The sequence below is a fragment of the Embiotoca jacksoni genome, unplaced genomic scaffold (assembly GCF_022577435.1).
Source record: "Embiotoca jacksoni isolate LCO1_2020_lvr unplaced genomic scaffold, fEmbJac1.0.p SCAF_30, whole genome shotgun sequence".
In the NCBI taxonomy this organism is placed as follows: domain Eukaryota; kingdom Metazoa; phylum Chordata; class Actinopteri; family Embiotocidae; genus Embiotoca; species Embiotoca jacksoni.
This window is the reverse complement of record NW_027185382.1, coordinates 5,687,699-5,710,354: the sequence shown is the minus strand read 5'-3', so window position 1 is coordinate 5,710,354 and position 22,656 is coordinate 5,687,699. Positions and strand designations below refer to the sequence as shown.

At 48.2% G+C, this 22,656-nt stretch overlaps 4 protein-coding genes across 4 annotated transcripts in view; all 4 read right to left on the bottom strand.

Moving 5' to 3' along the window:
* The window catches only part of LOC138206903 (BCL-6 corepressor-like), a 26,658-nt gene extending 19,272 nt beyond the window's left edge, over window positions 1-7,386 (bottom strand). Inside the window, exons 1-4 of the mRNA XM_069163743.1 lie at window positions 6,748-7,386; window positions 6,102-6,175; window positions 4,156-4,233; window positions 837-3,999 (exon numbers count right to left, since the gene is read on the bottom strand). Coding sequence (XP_069019844.1) covers window positions 837-3,998 — 3,162 coding nt within the window. The 5' untranslated portion in view covers window position 3,999; window positions 4,156-4,233; window positions 6,102-6,175; window positions 6,748-7,386. The remainder of the gene's footprint in view (window positions 1-836; window positions 4,000-4,155; window positions 4,234-6,101; window positions 6,176-6,747) is intronic.
* Window positions 7,387-9,415: 2,029 nt separating this feature from the next.
* Window positions 9,416-11,563, bottom strand: LOC138207081 (uncharacterized). Its single transcript, XM_069164096.1, has 4 exons — window positions 11,185-11,563; window positions 10,998-11,102; window positions 10,083-10,180; window positions 9,416-9,866 (listed from the first exon to the last, which is right to left on the bottom strand). Exons 1-4 carry the CDS (start codon window positions 11,525-11,527, stop codon window positions 9,789-9,791), a joined length of 624 nt encoding a protein of 207 aa, XP_069020197.1. The 5' UTR covers window positions 11,528-11,563; the 3' UTR covers window positions 9,416-9,788.
* Window positions 11,564-12,488: 925 nt separating this feature from the next.
* LOC138207144 (V-set domain-containing T-cell activation inhibitor 1-like) lies at window positions 12,489-15,651 on the bottom strand. The gene is made up of 4 exons (XM_069164182.1): window positions 15,542-15,651; window positions 14,806-14,846; window positions 14,264-14,584; window positions 12,489-13,237 (listed from the first exon to the last, which is right to left on the bottom strand). Exons 1-4 carry the CDS (start codon window positions 15,547-15,549, stop codon window positions 13,116-13,118), a joined length of 492 nt encoding a protein of 163 aa, XP_069020283.1. The 5' UTR covers window positions 15,550-15,651; the 3' UTR covers window positions 12,489-13,115.
* A 3,992-nt stretch (window positions 15,652-19,643) lies between these two features.
* On the bottom strand, window positions 19,644-22,468 carry LOC138207156 (mid1-interacting protein 1-B-like). The gene is made up of 2 exons (XM_069164196.1): window positions 22,332-22,468; window positions 19,644-21,945 (listed from the first exon to the last, which is right to left on the bottom strand). The coding sequence occupies exon 2, from the start codon at window positions 21,753-21,755 to the stop codon at window positions 21,357-21,359; it is 399 nt and encodes a 132-aa protein (XP_069020297.1). The 5' UTR covers window positions 21,756-21,945; window positions 22,332-22,468; the 3' UTR covers window positions 19,644-21,356.
* Window positions 22,469-22,656: the final 188 nt, after the last annotated feature.

The following is a 22,656-nucleotide window of genomic DNA, read 5'->3' as shown; positions in this document are numbered from 1 at the left end:
ACAAAGACACACAACCACAAACACACACAACAACCACAAAGGCACACAACAAAGAGCGCTTGTGAATGTTTCTGACTTTAACACCGAGTCCTCCATCCAGCTCAGTAATAACTGATATCACCTCATCAATACTTCCAGGATGTTTTATTGATGGTTGAGCTGTCATCAGTTTTTATATCATCATTTATAAACAGCTGTTGTAAACACGTGGACAGGAGTCGCGCTCGCCGTCACTCGGAGAGAAACGTTGGGAGGAAACGCAGTTCATGATTTATTTATTCTTCCCCTGACGTGAAGCAGCTTTCATTAGGAAAACAAAACGAGTCAGCGGCGGTTAAACAGCTCAAAGCTAATCTGGGACTGCAAGAAGGAAAAGGAGGAGTCTTTAAAAAGCCTCCTCGCACTGCTGAGAGATGAATACGAGGATGAAGAGGAGGAGATGAAGGAGGAGCACAACAGCAGAAAGAATAGAGTAAAACAAAAGATGGTTGTGGACTCTTCCTCCTCTTCCTCATCACTGTTCAGGTAAAACCCAGGCAGAGCCTCACAGCTGGAGTTATCCTAACACGACCTCAGCACACAAATTATGATCTGATTCTTTAAGTTTAAAAAACAGGGGAACTAAACTCTTGGATGTGGAGGATGCTCGTTATCAGAAGACGCTCGGAAGGTCGCAGTTTTAAAAAATGGAAAATTGCAGAGAAAAGCCACCGCAAAATCAAATATATTTGATTACAACAACCACCCAAAAACTCCCAAGACTTCCCATCAGCTTGATCGCCCGACAGCACAAACACGCTTTCATCGATTTATTACGGTATGAAGATGTTTCTTACCTGAAGCGCCCTCTGCTCTCTGCTCAGCTTGCTGGAGTCGGCGTTAAGCTCCGTGGTCACGCATTTGATCCGGTCGCCCACGTATCCGGAGGAGTTGGCGATGCGCCTGGTGAGGTCGGCACGCCGGGTTTTCCCGGAACCATCGTCCTCGTCCGCCAGGGGATCCGTGCCATCCTGGGTGTCGAGGTCCGTCTCGCTGGAGGAAAGGTCTGGAGTCAGATCCACAGGCGTCCTTGTCAGACCCCCGTTGGTCAGGGAAAGGTGCTGACAGGTCGGGCCACGAGTACAACCGTTTCCATATGTGGGGATCCCGAGGTGGCCCATTGCACAGGAAGTTGGGTGACTTCCAAACGCCGGGGCCGTGCAGACAGTACCGGCACCGCCCGGACTACCGAAGCTTCTCTCTCCGTATGCAGGAGCTCTGATGCCGGTGTTGGGCTGCAGGACATCGTGGTTCTCAGGACCCACAGCGTTCCCACTTCCAGGAGCTGGACTGCTGAACACTCTGGTTTCACAAGTTCTCAGAGTCACATTTGTGCAACACGGTCCCACAAACTTTGTGCTGGTGAAGTCTGGACCATTTCCGTTACAGGCAGGAACTCGTGGGTTGATGCTCTGTGGAGTCGTGCTGTTCATCACAGCTCCACCGGGAACCCGGGGAGTAAAACTCCTGCCTGGTGGGACCTGAGGACCAACGTCTCTAATTGGTCCCTGACTGCTGTAAATGGGACTCCCTGAATGTCCCCCGTAAGGACTCTTTGGGTTGGTGTTGGAGTTGGTACCTTCACCAGAACAATCATCTTTACAAGCAGGAACGGATGAGCTGCCACTTCTGGGAGGGCTTTGCTGAGATTGGACTTCGTTCCGGCCACCAGAGGATCCACATTTAGCTTCTCTGGAGAACTGCTGCGCAGATGTCCGGGCACATCGCATCGTCTGCTCCTCGGGGATGTCTGGAGATGGACTGAGTGGCTCCTCCTCTTCTGGGATCTCCTGACAGGTAGGTGAGGAAGGGTTGTGATGACAAGGAGGAGGGAGGGTTTTTGGAGGCAGCGACTCTCCGTCTTGACTGTGGTTGCATCCACTGCCGCCATGTTTGGAGGAATCTTCTACTCTGTTGGATGCTGAGCTGCACCTGTTGGAGGAATCGGCTTCCTCTCGCACCAGGTCGATGCAAACAATGTCATCTCTGACGGCCTTCACGGTTCGGTTGGTGGACTTGTCTCTGTCACTGGCGAGGGAGCTGTCAATATCCGGTCTGTCCTGGTTCCTGTACGATTCTGCGTTCCAGAGTTTATCCTGGATCTTAGACCTGTTCTCAAGTTGGTCTTTGTTGTCCAGACTTTGGTAAGTCAACACGGACGTTGGGGTCATCTCCTGGGAGGTCTGATACGGGTGCACTCCGTATGCGAGTCCGTGTTTTGGTGCAATGTGAGAGGGGTAGAAGCTGCTGCTGCCGAGTAGGACTGGATGGGGGTACACTGGTCCTTTGGCTGGTACGGACATTCGCTGCAGGGACATATTCTCTGCAACTGAATAAGGGATGTAGCGGTTGGTGAAGCCTAAGCCGGGAGGGAGGTAGGAGTCACCGTAGATTTTGCTGGAGGTGTTTTCCATGTGGGACTGTGGATACGGTTGAGTCTCCTGAGCCTCGGACTTGGCAGGAGGTACGCCCTGTTTCCCCGACTGAGTTCCCTCTTTGCTGTTTGGAGGACCTTTCTCCTCGTCGGGAGGAGGAACTCGTGGCCATCCAACTTTGGACTTTGGGGAAGGACATGTTGCAGAAGGTCGTGCCCCTGATGCTGCACTCGGAGCTGGCCTGGAGCCAGGTGAGCCCAGAGGCTGTGGTTGAGGAGGAGTGCTGTCGACACTATTGGTTGTAATAGTTTGGGAGGTTCTGTTGTGGTCAGAGCTGACAGCTGAGGTAGGACCCCGATCACCCCAAGAGGACGCTGCAGTGCTGATCGTTTCAGGACGATCTGGCGTGTTGGCTGATGTGCCGACGGGTGGAGGTGGACCCTCTTTGAGGTGCTGGTCCTGACTTGTCAGCAGCCCGTAACGAGATGGTGGCAAATACCCTAACTTTGACATGGCGTCTAGTTTCGGTGGGTATCCATTTGGAAATCCTTCTAACTCTTTGGCAGACAGATCCAAAGGTCTTTCCGGGTGTTTCTTGGCAGCCTTTTGAGGTACAGCTCTGTCCACGGATTTCTTTCCCGGTGAACTACACCTCTCAGCATTACTGCGGTCTGAGCTGGCATCTTTGGGTTTGCTGCTGCCAGAGTGCACCGGAGAGCCGTGTTCAGAGCTCCGGTAAAAGGCCTGAGAGCCTGAGAGCGAGGTCGAGGACGAGGTGCTCCTGTAAAGGGGTTTCTGGAGGTCCGTGGTGCTGCTGAGGGAGGCGGAACATGAAGCCCGGCTGACTGGGACCGGCTCGGAGGCCTTGCAAGATGAACCGCTGGTCCCGCCGCCGCTTCTGCTCAGATTCGTCTTAGTGGAAGTGGTCTGACTGGACTTGAGGGGCTCCTGGTGGATCTGAGGACTTTTGCTGAAGGCAGAGGGTTCCTGAAGGCCCTGCAGGGTCTTGTCCTGGCGGTGAGGTGAAAGGCCAGCAGGAGCTGAAGCGCCGGTCGATATCCCGATCGGAGGGCCCAGCGGGGAGGAGATGTGGGCCGGCCCGTAAGGAGGCAGGTAGAACAGTCGGTCCTCCCCAGGCGCGCCGCTGCCTGCTCTGGCAGCGCACAAGGACTGGTACGCCAGCTGCTGGTGCATGAAGGGGGCCGGCTGGGACAGGAAGGACGCCTTGTACGCCATGTCCAAGAAGGGGTACATTGTGGCGTCAGCATAAGGGCTGATCCAGGGCAACCTCAGGAAACTACCGGTGCCGTTCAGGCCCATTTCTGACGGCTTGTCACCGAGAACAAGCCGGCGCTCCAACTGCAGCCCCGGCGGCGGGCTTTTATAAAGTCCAACATACCCGTTGGCGGACTTGTGGCCGTCCAGCAGGGCAACGTTGGGTTTGTAGAGGAGGTCGTAGCCGTGTGGGAGGGAGGTGCCGGGCTCTGGAGGATGGATGCCGGGATAGAAGATGGCACCGACGGGACGCAGGTTCTCCCCCACCAGAGCGCTGCGGTCGATGCTGAGCGCCGCCAGCGGGTTCATCCTGGATGCAGAAAGCAGGAGACACAATTATGAGAAAGACTTATTACTTTTGCTCAATGGACCAGATGAGATCTCGAATCCCTCCAGTGGGTTCTGGTTCTGACCAGACTCTCCTCCCACCTGGACGAGGTAAAACCACGTTAACCTTCGACCTCACCTGGCTGCGGGCCGGGCCTTCCTCTGGTTTCTCCTTCAGACGGGGGTCCGCCTCAAGGACGCCGTCAGGCTGCCATGTCTGCAGACGGAGGGGAAAACCACAAGAAACTAGGAGGTGTCACTCTGACGGGGAAACTCTCATCTGAATACCAACCGTCATTTTCACACGTTTAACGGTTCGGTTTATGAAGGTGGTAAAAGCTCAACAATTAACGGCAACAACAAAAGATAATTTGATAATTAAAAATAAAACTTCAATGAGTAAACGGTAGATGAGGAGCTTGAAATGTGAGCTACAGCACACTTTGGAAAAAGAACGTTTTTGAGCATTTTATGACATTTTTTTTGACCGTTTAATATGCAAGAAAACATTTTTTTATTTAAGCTGATGAATTAAAATAAGAGTCTGATAGTGATGCCGAGTTTCTAGTTGTCAAAATCTAAAATTGAACAGAAAGTCAATGGGGTTTGGTGGGAGGTTTGTAGTGCATTTCAGCTGGCAGATGCACAGACTAAATTAAAGACTTTTCATCGTCCTTAAACAGATGATGCTGAACACGGTCCTGAAACCAGGACACATTTAACCGCTTCCACTAGTTTCAAACCAAATAAAAGTGAAATCACATGAAGATATTCTGCAGCTGAAGTCACAGAAACACTGAAGCATAATAAAGAATTAATGAAGCGTTTTATCAGCTGAGATCTTCGTTCCGTATCTACGACACGGCGATATCATCATGTCCTGTTTTCTTTGGTTTCAAAATGGTCAAATTCAACAGAAAGTCAATGCAGTGTGGTGCACAGACACACACACACACACACACACACACACACACGCATAGACACACACACACACACACACGCACACACACGCACACACACACACACTGAGCCTCGTAACAGAGCACTGTGTGTGTGTGTGTGTGTGTGTGTGTGTGTGTGTGTGTGTGTGTGTGTGTGTGTGTGTTTTATCGCCCAGCCGGAGGACTGATAAGGCACGTCGCCTCTTTTCCCGAGGAACTCATAATCCAGCGGAGAGAAAATGTATCAGCAGCGTTCGACGAACACACACACGGCCGCCTGACGAGTTGCCACACACACACACACACACACACACACACACACACACACACACACACACACACACACACGCACACACACACACACACACACACACGCACGCACGCACGCACACGTACACACACCACACACAGTAATTGATGGCTGTTAGCGAGCTGGGATTTCAATAACGACTCTTATCTCCAGACTGCTGAAGGACAGCTGTGTGTGTGTGTGTGTGTGTGTGTGTGTGTGTGTGTGCGTGTGTGTGTGTGTGTGTGTGTGTGTGTGTGTGTGTGTGTCTATGCGTGTGTGTGTGTGTGTGTGTGTGCGTGTGTGTGTGTGTGTGTGTGTGTGTGTGTGTGTGTGTGTCTATGCGTGTGTGTGTGTGTGTGTGTGTGTGTGTGTCTATGCGTGTGTGTGTGTGTGTCTATGCGTGTGTGTGTGTGTGTGTGTGTGTGTGTGTGTGTGTGTGTGTGTGTCTATGCGTGTGTGTGTGTGTGTGTGTGTGTGTGTGTGTGTGTGTGTGTGGACTCATTTTTCTCCTTCTTAATCCATTACAGTGAGGAAATCTGTGTTTTGTGAATTTAAATCTTTGATTTTCATGAAATGTTTCTGAGGTTTTGATATTTACGAGCAGTGTGACAAAATGGTGCTTAAAAAAAGTTTAAAAACTACATTTTCACGGACTTCAAGGACTTCAAGGTCGAAGAAATTAATAAATCTGAGATACACGACAACGACATTAAAAAAAACGTTGCACCAAAAAAAAAGTTAAAACATAAAACGTAGAAAAACACAGTTTCTCTGAATCCGATGTTTTTAAAACTTCCTCTGAAGATGTTCAACCGAATCGGAAAGACAGAACAAAGATGAATTAAAGCTCACCTGCTTGAAACACCTGTTGACTCCGCCCACCGAAGAAGAGGGAGGCGGTCCTTCCTCGGTGACTGAAAACCAAACTACCAAAGGAAGGAAAGAAAACGTTTTCAAAGCTGAAAAATTATATTTTAAAAAGTATCACAAGAATTTTATGCTAGTAAGAAATAAGAAATATAAAAATCCTACAAGACAGTAAATAATAAAAATTAAATTGGTGCAACGGATTCTGATATTTCTGAGAAAATCGTCTCCAGGAAAACTCAAACTTTAAAACTATTTCTGATGTCGTAAACGAACCAAACTGGTTTAAAGAATTAAACAAAAACCTTCAGTAAGGTGGCGTTAAACTTACAGAAACATAAATCCATAAAACATCAAACAATCCCTTCAGGCAGAGAAACAGTTTGAAGTGTTTTTATGTAAAAAGTGCTGAACAGGGAGGATTTAATTTATTATTACAGTTAAAATGCCACATTAAAGTTAGGAAATCAACATTCAATATCAATTTAATATATAAAAAAATTTAAAAAAACACGTAAATATTTACAAATGAAGCTCCAGTGCGTCATTACAGGACGATTATTAAAGTTTAAATGAAACATTCTGCAGTAAAACGTGACAAAAAGTCGTGATTTAACAAAATAAAACTCACCTTCTTCTTCTTTGGTGTTTAATCCGGATTCACCGCGTCACTTGTATCGATTCTGATTTAACATCCATCCGGTCAAAATCAACCCATAAATCCATCCTCATCGATCTGGCGCGTGCAGATGCAGCACGGGGAAGCGTACACGCGCACGTGCACAGCCACAACACACTGTCACACGCGCTGTGTTCCTTCCAAAATAAAATACAAACTCTCCAGTGAGAAAATAAAGGTGTTTATGTCTGCCACGCTGCGACGCGCGCACGCGCACGGACAGGTCAAACACAAGGTGTCCGGAGGCGCGCGGAACTCCGCTGGAAAAACGCCAAATTTAACAACAAACAGCGCCGACTGAGAGCTGGCGGCGGGCACGCACACCTGGGCGGGCACGCGCAGTCACGCATATGACGCACGCGCCGTCCGGCACCGGGCTGAACTGTGTGTGCGTGTGTGCGTGTGTGCGTGTGTGTGTCCCGGCAGCAGCAGCGGATCCAAAAACAAATTTCTGCCCCAAAAAAACAAAATTAAGAAAAACGTCCAAACAGCACGAGCGCTAATATTCCTCAGGGAGCCGCGCGCGCAGAAGACTTTTCTTTCTTTCCGGTCCCGTCGTCTTTCTGTCTGCTGGCTTTATCCCGCTCTTCCTCCTCCTCCTCCTCCTCCCCCTCTCCCTCCACCTCCTCCCCCTCTGTGTTTCCTCCACGCGGACACGGCCTCCGTCTCCAGCGTCAAACTAAACTAAATTCACAATTGCGTTTCCGGTGTGAGCTTCAAAATAAATCCAGCCAATTCAATAAACTTTTGTTTTTTGCTATTACACTATATTGTTCTCAAAGGTTTTATGATTTAATAAAAGTTGAACAATATATAAATGCATCAATACTTTTTGAAATTATTGAAGAGTTACTCAAATTCAATTTTTGTCCTCACTTTATAATTTTATATCAATTATATTTCAACTGTCTTTTTTAAATACATTTTTCCCCAATTCTAAAATGTAAATTTGTATTAATTAATTATTTAAAACGCCACAACACACACTGTTGTGGCGTTTTTCTGCTCGGCAACCATCGGAGCTACTTTTTATTTTCAGGAAACGTCAGAATTTTTTAAAGGTTTTTATTTTTTAATATGGTTTTTATGACGTTCTCAGTTATGCTGCTTCTATCCGGGGATATTTTCAGCAGTGTCGTTACTGCAACAGCAGAACAAATGTAATCATTCAACAGAAGACAAAGTAAGGCAAAAGACTATCAAAGCACTGATTTTGTAAACTATAATTCACTGCAGCTACTCAGCACAGATATTTCTATTTTAATAAATGCATATTTTTAATGAGCGATGGATCTTTTCTAAAAATCATCTCTGATCAGGAACTATTGGTTTTAAGCTGCACACTTTGACACGAGTCAAATCCTGTGCTTTTATTTTGAAAGCCAAACAGCGCGAGTTTCAGTCTTAATGTGGAGGAACGACGCAGACTTCACGCAGCTCTGAAATCTTTCACGTTTTTGTTCTTTTTCTTCATTTTAATCAGAACTTTTAACGTTTTAACAAAAAAACATGAAACATCTTTGTTTTTAAGTTTCAGAATTTTGACGAAGCTCAGAAAAACCCTGCAGTACAAGTACTGCACTTCATAGTTATACTACAACTTTTAAAACTAATACTACAAGTATTGCAGTTAAAACTACTACTGCCGGTGGTATTACGAGTACTACTGCAAGTGCTTTAAGTTTTACAACTAATTCTACAAGTACTGCAAACATGCTGACTCCTATTGTTCCTGTTACGACCATTAATACTACAACTTCCACTGCAATAGATGTGGCTGCTGCAGTACTCAAATACTGTTAGTACTCTTACGACTGCCTGCAGCCCCACAGCGCCCCCAGAGGCCGCACACAGTACTGCAGCACATCACAGTACTGCTTCCATCCACCAGGTGATTAAACGTTGTTGCTCCAATTAATTCAGAATGAATCAGTAAAACGGATTTAATGACGTCGTGGGGACGCTCGCTCAACCTCCGGTTCAGGTCTTGGTTTTGTGTTTTGATTTCAGCGGTTACGGAGACTGAAAGTGAACAGGACATCCTCAAAGTGACGTAAACCCAGCAGCTTTCACCCCTGGCCGACCGGTCACTGAGGTCATGGTTTTGGTTGAAGTGATGAGTCAGCGGCGGATTGACTGGACGCAGACCAGCAGACACAACGAGGAATTTAATTGTTTTCCCGCTGACGCCTCCGACCTCTGTGGTAAAGAGTCCTGTTGTCATGACGACATAAAAAAAGTCTTGTGATTCACAGCATGAAAACTGAAAGTGAAGCTCCAGCAGCAGGTCTGAGGAGGAAAACTCAAGTTCTAGTAAAACTGGACTCTGAAAAAAATAAACCTAAAAATTAATTTCACTGAACTTTAGAGGCAGAAAAAAGGAAATGATTTCACACTCACTCGGTTTCCTGTCAGACTTTTTCAACAGCGTGAACATTACAGCAGCTGAAGTGTTCAGACACAAACGGTCTGAAACAGGAACCTTATCTTTCACACTTCGTCTGCACTGAAATTCAAAAACCAATAATCACAGAACGTCTTTCAGAGTTCACTTCCTTTGACTTCTGTCATCAGTGATCTGGTGAAATCAGTGATCCATCAGTGATCTGGTGTTGGGGTGCCACAGGGCTCCACGTCAGGACTTCAGTTCTTCCATTTCAACGTCTTCTACTTCAATGAACTCTACTTAAAACCTGGTCTTTCGTCGGTTTCTTAGTAAACTGAATTTTATTTCCATGGTGGAAAAACATTCAAAACCGTTACAGGTGAGAATCATTTTTCACAAATATTCCGTGTTGAACAAATATAAATAAAAAAATAAAAATCACTAACAATGAAACATTTTCATAGATTAAAAATGCTGCAATTCAAAGTTCTCAGAGGTCCTCTGATCTCGCTGCTCCATCACACACCGAGTCTGTCTGCCAATCTTCAAACAGGCCCCGCCCACCCGTCCAGGTGTCCACCCGTCCACCTGTCCAGGTGTCCACCCGTCAGGGCGGCAGTGTGGCGAGAGGGAACTGAGCTTTGTAGTAAATAGAGTCGGGAGGAGACAGCTGGATCTCCGCGTACTGAAACACAGAGAGTTCGACGTCTCAGTACCGTCTGCAGCGCTAGTAGCAGTAGTAGCATTATTAGCAATAAGTTGGTCAAGCATCAACAGTCATTGTGAGTGACGAACATTGAACTAGTAGCAACAGTGACTAAAACAATGCTAGCGGTAGCTCTGGCGGTAGCAGCGTTAGCATTCGTATTAGCATGTACAGCGTGAGCGTGGTGCTGCTCACCTGAGGAGACTCCGGGTTCTCCCCGGTGAACGCCGACGGCTCGTCCTGCTGCTCCCTGATGTTTTTCCTCCTCAACGACAGCAAAGTGCAAATCAGACCTGCCGACAGACGTGGGCGGAGTTACGTGACCTTCCACTAACAGGGGTGGGCGGAGTTACGTCACCTTCCACTAACAGGCGTGGGCGGAGTCACGTCACCTTCCACAAACAGATGTGGGCGGAGTCACGTGACCTTCCACTAACAGACGTGGGCGGAGTTACGTCACCTTCCACTAACAGACGTGGGCGGAGTCACGTCACCTTCCACAAACAGACGTGGGCGGAGTCACGTGACCTTCCACTAACAGACGTGGGCGGAGTTACGTGACCTTCCACTAACAGACGTGGGCGGAGTTACGTCACCTTCCACGAACAGACGTGGGCGGAGTCACGTCACCTTCCACAAACAGACGTGGGCGGAGTCACGTGACCTTCCACTAACAGACGTGGGCGGAGTTACGTGACCTTCCACAAACAGATGTGGGCGGAGTTACGTCACCTTCCACGAACAGACGTGGGCGGAGTCACGTGACCTTCCACGAACAGACGTGGGCGGAGTCACGTCACCTTCCACAAACAGACGTGGGCGGAGTCACGTGACCTTCCACAAACAGACGTGGGCGGAGTCACGTCACCTTCCACAAACAGACGTGGGCGGAGTCACGTGACCTTCCACGAACAGACGTGGGCGGAGTCACGTGACCTTCCACTAACAGACATGGGCGGAGTCACGTGACCTTCCACGAACAGACGTTAGACGAGCAGCAGCTCCTTCAAACATCACGTCTGTATGTTTGAAGTTGAGCCTCATTCTGTGGTTCTGGTGAACAAACAGACGTTCAGCTCGTATTTACAGGAACAAACCAGACGGACTCACCGATGAAGACGCAGACGAGGACGGCGTTCAGGCTGAAGGAGACGCACAGGACGGGCGACCTGCACCATGTGGACGGCTGCTGGTGCTTCCGGTCGGACGAGACGTCTGAGAGGAAGAGATTCACAAAGAACTCAAACAGAAACAGAACCGAGTCCTGTTAGAACCGTGTTCTGGTTGCGGTTCTTACCGGAGACGAGGCGGATGGAGTCCATGTTGCGAAAATCTTTGCTCTTCCTACCGCAGAGGTAGAGCCGCCAGTCATCGGCCGTCACGTTTCTGACCACGAGCCGGTTCTCCACCATTGTAAATTTATTTTCAAAGTCAGGAGAGTAGTAGGTGGGTTCTAGTGAATAAAGCCGACCGATGGCGGCTCTGAGCCGGCTGTGGACCTCCATGTACCACAGGATGTCGCCGTTGTTCAGGGAGCAGGTCAAAGTGGCATTTTCACCGAGCTCACCTTTAACCTCGGTCACGTTCTCGGCCGCGGCGCAGAGCAGAACCGCCGGCACCACCGTCCACAGCAGATCCATGACCTGATTCAAGACCTGATTCAAGTGAAACCGACCGCCGCCGCTCCGATGTGCCTCAGAAGTGTTTTTCACTTCCTGTTGTTCAAGTGATTACATCACATAACATCGTGATGGCAAACCACAAAAAACGAGTACGTTTCACAGAATGCCAACAACAGGAAGTGAAACTCTTCCACCTCTCGCCTGCTCTCTGCAGGAACCCGAGTCGGTCCGGGTCGCTTTCAGGTGTCAGAGGCCATCCTCTGAATCTGATCCCGAGACAAGGTCCAAAACTAGTCCCTGACCAAGTCCTAAACTAGTCCCTGACCAAGTCCTAAACTAGTCCCTTACCAAGTCCTAAACTAGTCCCTGACCAAGTCCAAAACTAGTCCCAGAACAAGTCCTAAACTAGTCCCTTACCAAGTCCTAAACTAGTCCCTGACCAAGTCCAAAACTAGTCCCAGACCAAGTCCAAAACTAGTCCCAGAACAAGTCCAAAACTAGTCCCAGAACAAGTCCTAAACCGGTTAAAAAACAGATATAAAAAAGAAGGGCATTGTGGGGGATTGGTTGACCCCAAGGCGGCTCAATATTTCAGATCTCCAGCTCCAACGAGACCCTGAGACACTGAAACTCCTTCATTTGGAGCTCCAATAACCTGCAGGGAGGAACCCATGAGAAGGTGGTTACCAGAACCAGAACGGTGGGGACAGAAGAACCGGTGGGGACAGAAGAACCGGTGGGGACAGCTTTAACAGCAGCTCTGCAGGGTGGACAGTTTAGTTTGATGGTAGAAACCATTATGAGTTCAACGTGTCTGAAGATCAGGTGGCTCCATCTAGTGTCAGAAAGGTGGTACTGCAGGACAACTCAAAGCTCTCCACAATGATGGATTCAGCTTGTATTCCAGTGAAACAAACGGACAACACACAAACAACACACAGAAACAAACAAACAACAAACAGACAACAAACAACGAGCGTTAAGCTTCAGCATCAGGTTTTTATTTTATTTGCTTAAAATGCACAACAGTCAAGCAGAAACATTTCCTCCCGTAGGGCTGCTGTCCTCTGCAGTCGTCAACAACAACAAACAAACACAACTTCTAAACAAACAAACCAACTGAAAGAAGAGATTTTGTCCCCAGGTGAGAATATTTCCCACAGTGCATCTGGGCTTCGTGGAACGCTCCTTTTATCCTTTTGTTCAGAGAATAATGAACACAACAGAAATACAATTCTTCTCCTTTTTCTTCATTTCTTGGAAAAAAAAAAAATTGAATCCAGTTGATTGATTCGGATTCTTTTCAGTCAGTTGACTAATCAACACGTGACCTTTAACCTCTGATTAGCATCTTAAAATGAGCAGATGAAGCTTCATGCCGTTGAATAAATGTTTCAGAGGTCATCAGATTTTCCTTCATGACAGGGAATTAATATTAATAAATAATAAGAACTCATAAATATGAAAGTTATCCTTCACTAACTTCATTTAAAATGAACACAAAACGAAGTCTTATGCTCCAGAACCAGCCAGTGATGTCAGGAACCCGTTGACCAATCAGCTGCGAGAGAAGCCGACCAATTGAATTGTCAGCCTTCGTGAAACTTCATAGAGCAGAAAGAAGAAGAGCAGAGAGAAGGGCGGAGAGGTGGAGGGAGTGTGTTACCGCGGCGCCACCTGGTGGAGGTGGAGGAGGAGGAGGCAACACTTCTTCAACCACACGTCCACCTGCAACACAAACAATCAACACAAACAATCAACACAAACAATCAACGTCAGCATTTCGTCTGAAAATGGAACAAAAGAAACGTCGTTTGTCACCAGAAACATTCAGTTTGTGTTTGTTCTCCTTCCTGGAAACTGTGACGGGATGGACGACGTCACATCCTGTTAAAACTCTGTCTGAGCTTACATCCTGTTAAAACTCTGTCTGAGCTTACATCCTGTTAAAACTCTGTCTGAGCCTACATCCTGTTAACGGGGAACAGAAATGAGAGTCATGTGCAAAGGATCTTTTCTTCCAGCAGCCGTACGAGAAGTGAAGCTGAGAACGAAGGACTCGTGATGAAGAAGAGAACGGAGGACTCGTGATGAAGAAGAGAACGGAGGACTCGTGATGAAGCTGAGAACGAAGGACTCGTGATGAAGAAGGGAACGGAGGACTCGTGATGAAGAAGAGAACGGAGGACTCGTGATGAAGAAGGGAACGGAGGACTCGTGATGAAGAAGAGAACGGAGGACTCGTGATGAAGAAGAGAACGGAGGACTCGTGATGAAGAAGGGAACGGAGGACTCGTGATGAAGAAGAGAACGGAGGACTCGTGATGAAGAAGGGAACGGAGGACTCGTGATGAAGAAGAGAACGGAGGACTCGTGATGAAGAAGAGAACGGAGGACTCGTGATGAAGAAGAGAACGGAGGACTCGTGATGAAGAAGAGAACGGAGGACTCGTGATGAAGAAGAGAACGGAGGACTCGTGATGAAGAAGAGAACAGAGGACTCGTGATGAAGAAGAGAACGGAGGACTCGTGATGAAGAAGAGAACGGAGGACTCGTGATGAAGAAGAGAACGGAGGACTCGTGATGAAGAAGAGAACGGAGGACTCGTGATGAAGAAGAGAACGGAGGACTCGTGATGAAGAAGAGAACGGAGGACTCGTGATGAAGCTCGACGTACAGACGGCGTCAACATGTCGTCGGACAGAAGACCTGATTCAACTCCAAAACCAAAGACGGGAGACGGAGGGACTGACCTGAGACGGTCAGTATGACCTTCCTGTCCACGTCCACCTCGGTGATGTGACAGTCGTACGGGCCGCTGTCGGCCAGCTGGAGCGTCGTCATGACGATGGAGAAGTTCCCGTTCCCGTATCGATCGGGGAAGCTGATCAATCGACCTTTGAACTTCTCGTCCTGCCGCGCCGTGTTCTCCGAACCTTTGACGATGTCGAGGACGACGCCGTCGTCTTTGTCCCGCCAGTAGGCGGAGACTCCGGGCGGCAGCGGCTCGTTGTAGACGCACGGCAGGAGGACGTTGCCGCCGGCAACACCTTCAATCCGCTGCTGACAGCTCACTGGAGACGACAGTTAATAATAAGGATGAGGAGGAGCAGGAGGAGGGGGAGGAGCAGGAGAGGGAGGAGGAGGAGGAGGAGGAGAGGGAGGAGGAGGAGGAGCAGGAGGAGGAGGAGCAGGAGCAGGAGGAGGATGAGGGGAGGGGGGAGGAGCAGGAGGAGGAGGAGGATGAGGGGAGGGGGGAGGAGCAGGAGGAGGAGGAGCAGGAGTTCAGACTGACCTTGGTTCAGCCTGTGCAGCAGAAACATCCACAGGGTGGCGCTGCAGAGAAAGCAGCAGGTTGATCAGAGGTTTGTTTTGAATAAAGATCAAAGTCTTCAGCTCTTCTCCTCCATGTTGGTTTTAAACAGCTGATGGAGCTCAGCACCAAACAGGAAGTGGAAGAGGTTACAACAGGAAGTGGAAGAGGTTACAACAGGAAGTGGAAGAGGTTACAACAGGAAGTGAAACTACACCACTATAAACTATTCAGACGTTTTATTACCGACATTTTAAAAGAAACACTTCGTTTAGTTCTCAGAACTTTCAGAACATCTTCTGTCGTATTTTGTTGAAACTGTTGAATAAAAACAGACAAACGTTCCGTCACAGATCAATAATGTTCTGAAAGTTCGGTCAGAAACACTCAAAGACGGACCGACTTCTGATCCAGACCTGGACCGGTCCGGTTCCGGTTCGGTTCCGGTCCGGTTCCGGAACGGTTTCGGTTCCGGTCCAGGTCGTTCTGCTGGATGTTATTGATCAGTGGCTGGAGGTCTGATCAGATTGAATCGATTATTGGTGACGTAACACGGTGAGCAGTGACGCAAGAGGACGTAAATGAAGGAACAGGTGAACAAAGAAACACGGAGCTAACTTCAGGTAACGAAGCTAATCAGCGCTAAACATGAGCACGTCTCGAGCCTCATCTTCACCTCCTCCTACCGACCTCCTCCTACCGACCTCCTCCTACTGACCTCCTCATCTCGCTTTTCCTCAGGTTCCTTTCACGACCTCAAAGTTTCGGTCTGATTCAGTTTTCCCTTTAATCTACATCACGTGACCGAGTCCAGCGAGCTACGGAAGCCGAGCGATACCCAGCCGGTCACTGGCCGCATCCGCCAAACTCCATGTCAAATTTGGCGATTTTAGAAGCCAGTAGCTGCATTCAAAATCAATGAAGGCCGCAAAAACACATGTAACGTGTAATAAAAGTACCTGTGCAGGTGAGCTGCTCTTCTTCGTCCTGCGTCTCCTTCAAGACTGATGTTACGCCAATTCTGCACGAGCGGAAACCAGCTGTGACGTCACAGTGTTTATGTCCAGTCTATAGAAATAGTTGTAGTTTTCAGGTGTGAACAACAGTACCCCTGAGGGCCACCAGGGGCTGGCTCCAACACAGATACTTTATTAATCCCACAAGGGGACATTTTTTTCGCAACAGCAGCATTATAGATACAAATAAAAATAACAGTAAAAAATATTAAATATGGAAATGCACAATATATACAATAAAATAGAATAATATTAAATTAAACTAACTAAACAATAAACAATAATTCCAGCACTGACCAGTTATGATAGTTCAGTTTTTGTTGGAGGTTTAGTTGATATGTTGTGATTTTAGTCGTGTAAATTTGGTCTTCGTAAAAATATAAGACGTTGCAGACGCCTCACCGCTGTTACACCTTTCTACCTCTGATGACATCACAGCGAACCTTCAGGAACAACTCCATATTCAGAAATATTCAAAACAAACGGACCTACTTTTGTCTGAAGTGTTTAAAACCTGTTTCCTGTTTGCCAGTAGTTCAAAATAAAGATCACTTAGTTCTTCCTCACTAAACTTGACTAAATATTTCTTATTTTCAAACGTCACAAAAGGAAGAATGAATCATGTTGATTAACAACTTAAAAAGGTTTTTGTTGCACTCCTACTTTTTTATAACTTTAAGGGCTTTTATTTTGAAAAGAAACCTGTCCAAGAATCTGAATAATATTAACCAGAAAGTCCACGAGGACTTTGTGACTATCGAGCCAAACAAACGATCAGAAGTTTGATGGTCGATTTCGGACCAATACAAATTTTTTGGTAACTTTTGATGAGTTAAATAAAGTTTCTGACGTCATTAAAATACATTTAATCGTTTGAGATCTTTTCAAAATAAAACATCCAAAAAGCTTCCTTCATCCATCAACTCACTGCAGTAAAATCATCAGTTTTAACTGAACTATTGATCCATGAGGGGAAGTTGTCCTTTCACAATAAAACCTCCCGTTCAGAACTCCCTTTAGAATCTGTGTGATTTAAAGTTCCCTTCAGTATACACACCTTACACACATTAAAACATACACACCTGCACCGCTGGGGCTGATGGGAGGTCCGGACGCAGCACGTGCAATAACAAACTAAAAAAATCAAAGTCGAGCCTTGACGACTGTTTGTGTCGGCGGCTGTCAGGTCACAGACAGCTTCTGATTACATCCGGCGTGTAGTGATGACGTCACAGCTGCGACGCACTGTCGTGTTTTTGGATACAAAACAAAAAAACAGCCTCATTTAACTAAAGTTAAGTGATGTCCTCAGTGGACCGTCTCCTGATGGCTGCTTCCAGCAGGACAACGCACCACGTCACAAAGATCAAATCATCTCAGACTGGTTTCTGGAACATGACGATGAGTTCACTGGACTCCAACGGCCTCCACGGTCACCATGGTCACCACAGTCACCACGGTCACCACAGCCTCCACGGCCACCATGGTCACCACGGTCACCACGGTCACCATGGTCACCACGGTCACCACAGTCACCACGGCCACCACGGTCACCACAGCCTCCACGGTCACCATGGTCACCACGGTCACCACATCTCCATCTAATAGAAGCTTTGGGATGTGGTGCAACGGGAGATTCACATCATGGATGTGCAGCTGATAAAGAATTAAAGCACTTCTGAAGGCAAAAGGGTCCAACGGTACCAGCAAGGTGTTCCTAATAAATAAATCTACACTGCTCCAAAAATAAAGGAACACTTAAACAACATCCTGGATCTCAATGAATGAAATGTTCCAGTTCAAATCTTTATTCATCACATAGTGGAATGTGTTGAGAACAAAATAACATCAGAATGATCAATGGAAATCAGAATCATTATCCATGGAGGTCTGGATTCAGAATCATACTCCAAATAAAAGTGGAAAAATCAGATCACAGGCTGATCCAACTTCTGTGGAGATTCCTGAAGACAAGTCCAAATGAGTCTCAGTAGTGTGTGTGTCCTCCACGTGCCTGTATCACTCCCTACAACACCTGGGCATGCTCCTGATGAGACCACGGATGTTCTCCTGAGGGATCTCCTCCCAGACCCGGATCAAAGCATCGGTCCACTCCCGGACAGTCTGCGGTGGACGTGGCGTCGGAGGACGGAACGAGACGCGATGTCCCGGATGTGCCGGATTGGATTCAGGTCTGGGGGACGGGCGGGCCGGTCCGGAGCATCGATGCCTTCATCGTGCAGGAACTGCTGACACACTCCAGCCACATGAGGCCGAGCATTGTCCTGCATCAGAAGAACCCAGGACCCGCTGCACCAGCAGATGGTCTTCAACGGGTCTGAGGATCTCATCCCGGGACCTAATGGCAGTCAGGGTACCTCTGGCTAGCCCACGGAGGGCTGCGCTGCCCTCCGAAGAAACGCCTCCCCAGACCGTCGCCGACCCGCCGCCGACCCGGTCCCGCTGGAGGATGTTGCAGGCAGCAGAACGTTCTCCACGGCGTCTCCAGACTCCGTCACGTCTGTCACATGTGCTCAGTGGGAACCTGCTCTCATCCGTGAAGACCACAGGACGCCGACGGAGAAGCTGCCGATCTCGGTGTTCTCCGGTAAAGTCCGGTCGCCCCGCACGGTGTTGGGCTGTGAGCACAGACCCCACTTGTGGACGTCGGGTCCTCGTACCGCCCTCATGGAGTCTGTTTCTGACAGTTTGAGCAGAAACATGCACATTAGTGGCCTGCTGGAGGTCATTTTGTAGGGCTCTGGCAGCGCTCCTCCTGCTCCTCCTTGCACAAAGGAGCAGATAGCGGTCCCGCTGCCGGGTTGTTGTCCTCCTACGTCCCCCTCCACGTCTCCTGGTGGACCGGCCCGTCTCCCGGTATGTCCTCCGTCCTCTTGACACTGTGCTGACAGACACAGCAAACCTTCTTGCCACAGTGTACATTGATGTGCCATCCTGGATGAGCTGCACTACCTGAACAACTTCTGTGGGTTGGAGACACCTCATGCTCCCTCTAGTGGTGAGGACACTGGCAAAATGCAAAAGGGACCAACAATCATCCAGAAAGGACGAGGACAGAGAAACGGTCTGTGGTCACCACCTGCAGAACCGTTCCTTTATAGGGTTGTCTTGATAATTGCCTCATTTCCACCTGTTTGTTCCATTTGTACAACAGCAGGTGAAACTGATCCTCAATCAGTGTTGATCCAAACTGGACACGTTGATTTCACAGAAGTGGGATTGATTGGAGTTACATTGAGTTGTTTAAGTGGTCCCTTTATTTTTTTCACCAGTGTGTATAGATCGATAGATAGATAGAATATTATTTTTCATTATTCATTTTTTACATCTTTTTTGCAGGTGTTTTTTTCCTTGTCCAATAGGGATGCCAGCAGCGTGTGATGTCACGACAGAGCGTCCCATTTTATCTTTAATAGCATTTCAGTCCTCATGAACTCCAACACTCAGCGGACTCTGTGATTGGTCAGGGGTCAGGGGTCAGGGTGGTCATTGGGATTGGACCAATGACCAGGTCCTGGTCCTGGTTGTGGTCCAGGTTGTGTTGTACAGGCACCAGGGGAGCAGCGGTGCTGACCCGTATCGTGGTGCAGTTTGTTTCTCAGGTTCTACTGAGCGCGTGCAGACGCTCTGAAAACAAACCAAACAACGACCAACTAAAATCATCAGAAAGTCAACAGGACTTCTGAATTACTTTTTTCTTTTGGTCTATTTTAGACCAATTTTCTCATTTTGTGATCAGCGTGTGATTTTATGAAAAACATCTTCAGACACTTTCATGAACAAATTGACTCATTTTTATTAAAAAAAAAGATCACATTTTGTCGACATTGTGATTCCACTTTTATTTTCTCATTTCTGTGAAAAACAAAACAAACAAACATGAAGAGGAAACCTGAGGCTGCTGAGGTCAAAGGTCAGAGGTCGTGACTCTCTGCTGCCGTTCATGTGACTTTTCCAACATCCATACGTAATTAGAAACGACTCAAAATCCAGTTATCATCAACAAATATGAATAAATACTTTTTAAAAACCTTTTAATTTGCAAACATGTTTGTTGAATGAAACAAGAAATGTGGACGAAAGAACATTTTCTAACGAGGCATTCACTGACTCCTCAGCTGGGCTCGGAGGTCAGAGGTCAGAGGGATTCTGGGAGATAACAGGTGACAACGACATCACCAGCACTTCCTGTTTGTTTCCGTCACATGACAAGACAGAAAACCTTTTAATCTCAAACACGAAGATTTTAACGTTCGTCAGTTTGATTATTAAAACATTCACGTATTAAACTTTTTCAACGTTCGTCTACAAAACGTTTTTTTAACGACCAAAAGTCAAAAATGAAACGGACAAATAGATTTTTTGAAGCGGTCGCCGCGGTGACGATAAACAAGCGGTCGCCGCGGTGACGATAAACAAGCGGTCAGGTTGTATACCAGCCGACAGAAACGTAAACAAAACAACGAGGATTCGTTGTTGACTTCAGTCTGTTTCAGGCTCTTTGAGTTTGTTTTGCATAGTTTTGAATTCACAGCGTGACGAGACAACAAACAAACAAGAGACGGACGTAAACAAAGTGTAAACAACCTGAAGAGGAACACAGAGCTTCGTCTCGTTTTCAAATAAACACAAATGTTTTAAAGTTTTTCAGGTTTCAGCTCGTTACGACAAAAATATTTCAGGAACAATCGACACGTCTTCACTTCCTGGTTTGGTGATGACATCACGTCTGAGAGGCGGTGCGTTCAAGGACAGTTTGACAAGCAGAGCGCTGGTTACCTCCCTCGCTGTCGGATATCAAAGAACGACGCTAAAGTGGAGGCTAACCACGACGTTTTCACACAACTGTCAAGTCAACTTTTGTGCTTTCAGCCTAAAACGTAACAAAATGGCTCCAAAAATAAATCCGCAATTTTCCCGTTAAAAATGCTGAAGGCTGCAAAAATGGGTCTTTTTTTAAAGCGTGTTGACGCGTGTTAAAGCGTGTTGACGCGTGTTAACGTGTGTTAACGCGTGTTAAAGCGTGTTGACGCGTGTTAAAGCGTGTTGACGCGTGTTAACGTGTTTGTGGTAACGAGCTGAATCGTTAAAGCGTGTTGACGCGTGTTAAAGCGTGTTGACGCGTGTTAAAGCGTGTTGACGCGTGTTAACGTGTTTGTGGTAACGAGCTGAATCATTAAAGCGTGTTAAAGCGTGTTGAAGTGTGTTAAAGCGTGTTAACACGTGTTAGAGCGTGTTAAAGCGTGTTAGAGCGTGTTAAAGCGTGTTGAAGCGTGTTAACGTGTTTGTTGTAACGAGCTGAATCGTTAACACGTGTTAAAGCGTGTTAAAGCGTGTTAGAGCGTGTTAAAGCGTGTTAAAGCGTGTTAGAGCGTGTTAAAGCGTGTTAAAGCGTGTTAAAGCGTGTTAGAGCGTGTTAGAGCGTGTTAAAGCGTGTTAGAGCGTGTTAACGGTAACGAGCTGAATCGTGAGTAAAACATTCGTACGTTTCCGTCGTCAGCAGCCGATCTCCTCCTTGTAGCGGTTCGTTAGCGTGTTAGCTTTGCGTGTGAGTTTGGACAGAACCGCGTGGAGTCCGTTCAGGTGGAAATGAAACTGCGTCTCTAGGTCCGCCTCCTCCCCGTCGGCCCCGCCCACCTTCCTCCGCCCCTCGCCCTGCGGGACGCCCCACTCCATGTCGTTGCGGATGGACTTGAGCAGCACGTACGAGCCGTACATGTCGGCGGCGCCGCGGGCCGTCCCCTCCGCCTTCGGGTCGTCGCCGTGGTCCGGCGGGACGTCCCGCAGCAGACTGGGCACCATCACCGTCCGGTCCATGTTGTCCACGGCGCCGACGAAGCGGTTCATGGCGGTGAGCAGCGAGTGCTTCTGATTGGACGAGTCGGCGATCTGCATCACGGCGCCAAACTTAGCCCGCTAATGCTCTTTGGAGGATTATGGGATGTCGGGGAGCCTAACGAGGTTCTGACCCCTCACGGCCGGACCGGCGTCACCGCAGACCTGGACCGGGGAACCAGCGGGGGAGGACGGCGTCCCCGCAGCAGGACGGGAGCCGACCGTTTCTCCCCGCAGCGCCAATAAGAACCTGGAAGAAGATGGAGGTTCAAACACCAGAAGAAGAAGAAGGAGGAGGAGGAGGAGGAGGAGGAGGAGGTTGAGGAGGAGGAGGAGGAGGTGAGTTCAAGGTGACGGGAGGCCCTGCAGAGGTCAGAGGTCAGATTCGGATCAGTTGTGGGTCTTCACGTGACGTCAGTTTGGGAATAAAAACACTGATCGATCAGGAAACCGCGTGCATCCATTATCGGACACCCGCAGTCCTCACCGCCTCCTTCCTCCTAAAGTCAATGAGCTGTCCGGTGATGAGACTCACGCGCCCTCATGAACACCGACAACACCGTTTAATCCTCCGTGTTTCTACAGTATCTCTGTCTCTCTAAACTCTCCGTGTTTACCGGAACGAACCGACCGTACCTGTTCACCGGCCCCGGTGAAGGCTGATTCCGGGAACGGTTAGCTCGCTGCCGTCGCTGTCATGAGCCGGGAAACCTGCTCGGTGAGCTCCCCGTGAGTCGGCCGTCCTTCCCGGCGGCAGTCGGTGAGTGAGTCGCGGATTCCAGCCGGTTAATCTGTTCGGTGAACGAGCACCGGGCGGGGCGGGGCAAGACCGGACCTTCAGCCTCAGCCAATCACAGGGGGGCAGTCCAGTCTGAGCCAATCACAGCGGGACAGTCCAGTCTGAGCCAATCACCGACCGTGTGAAATAACGTTGGATGTTTTTCAAAAGATTAAAAGTTGT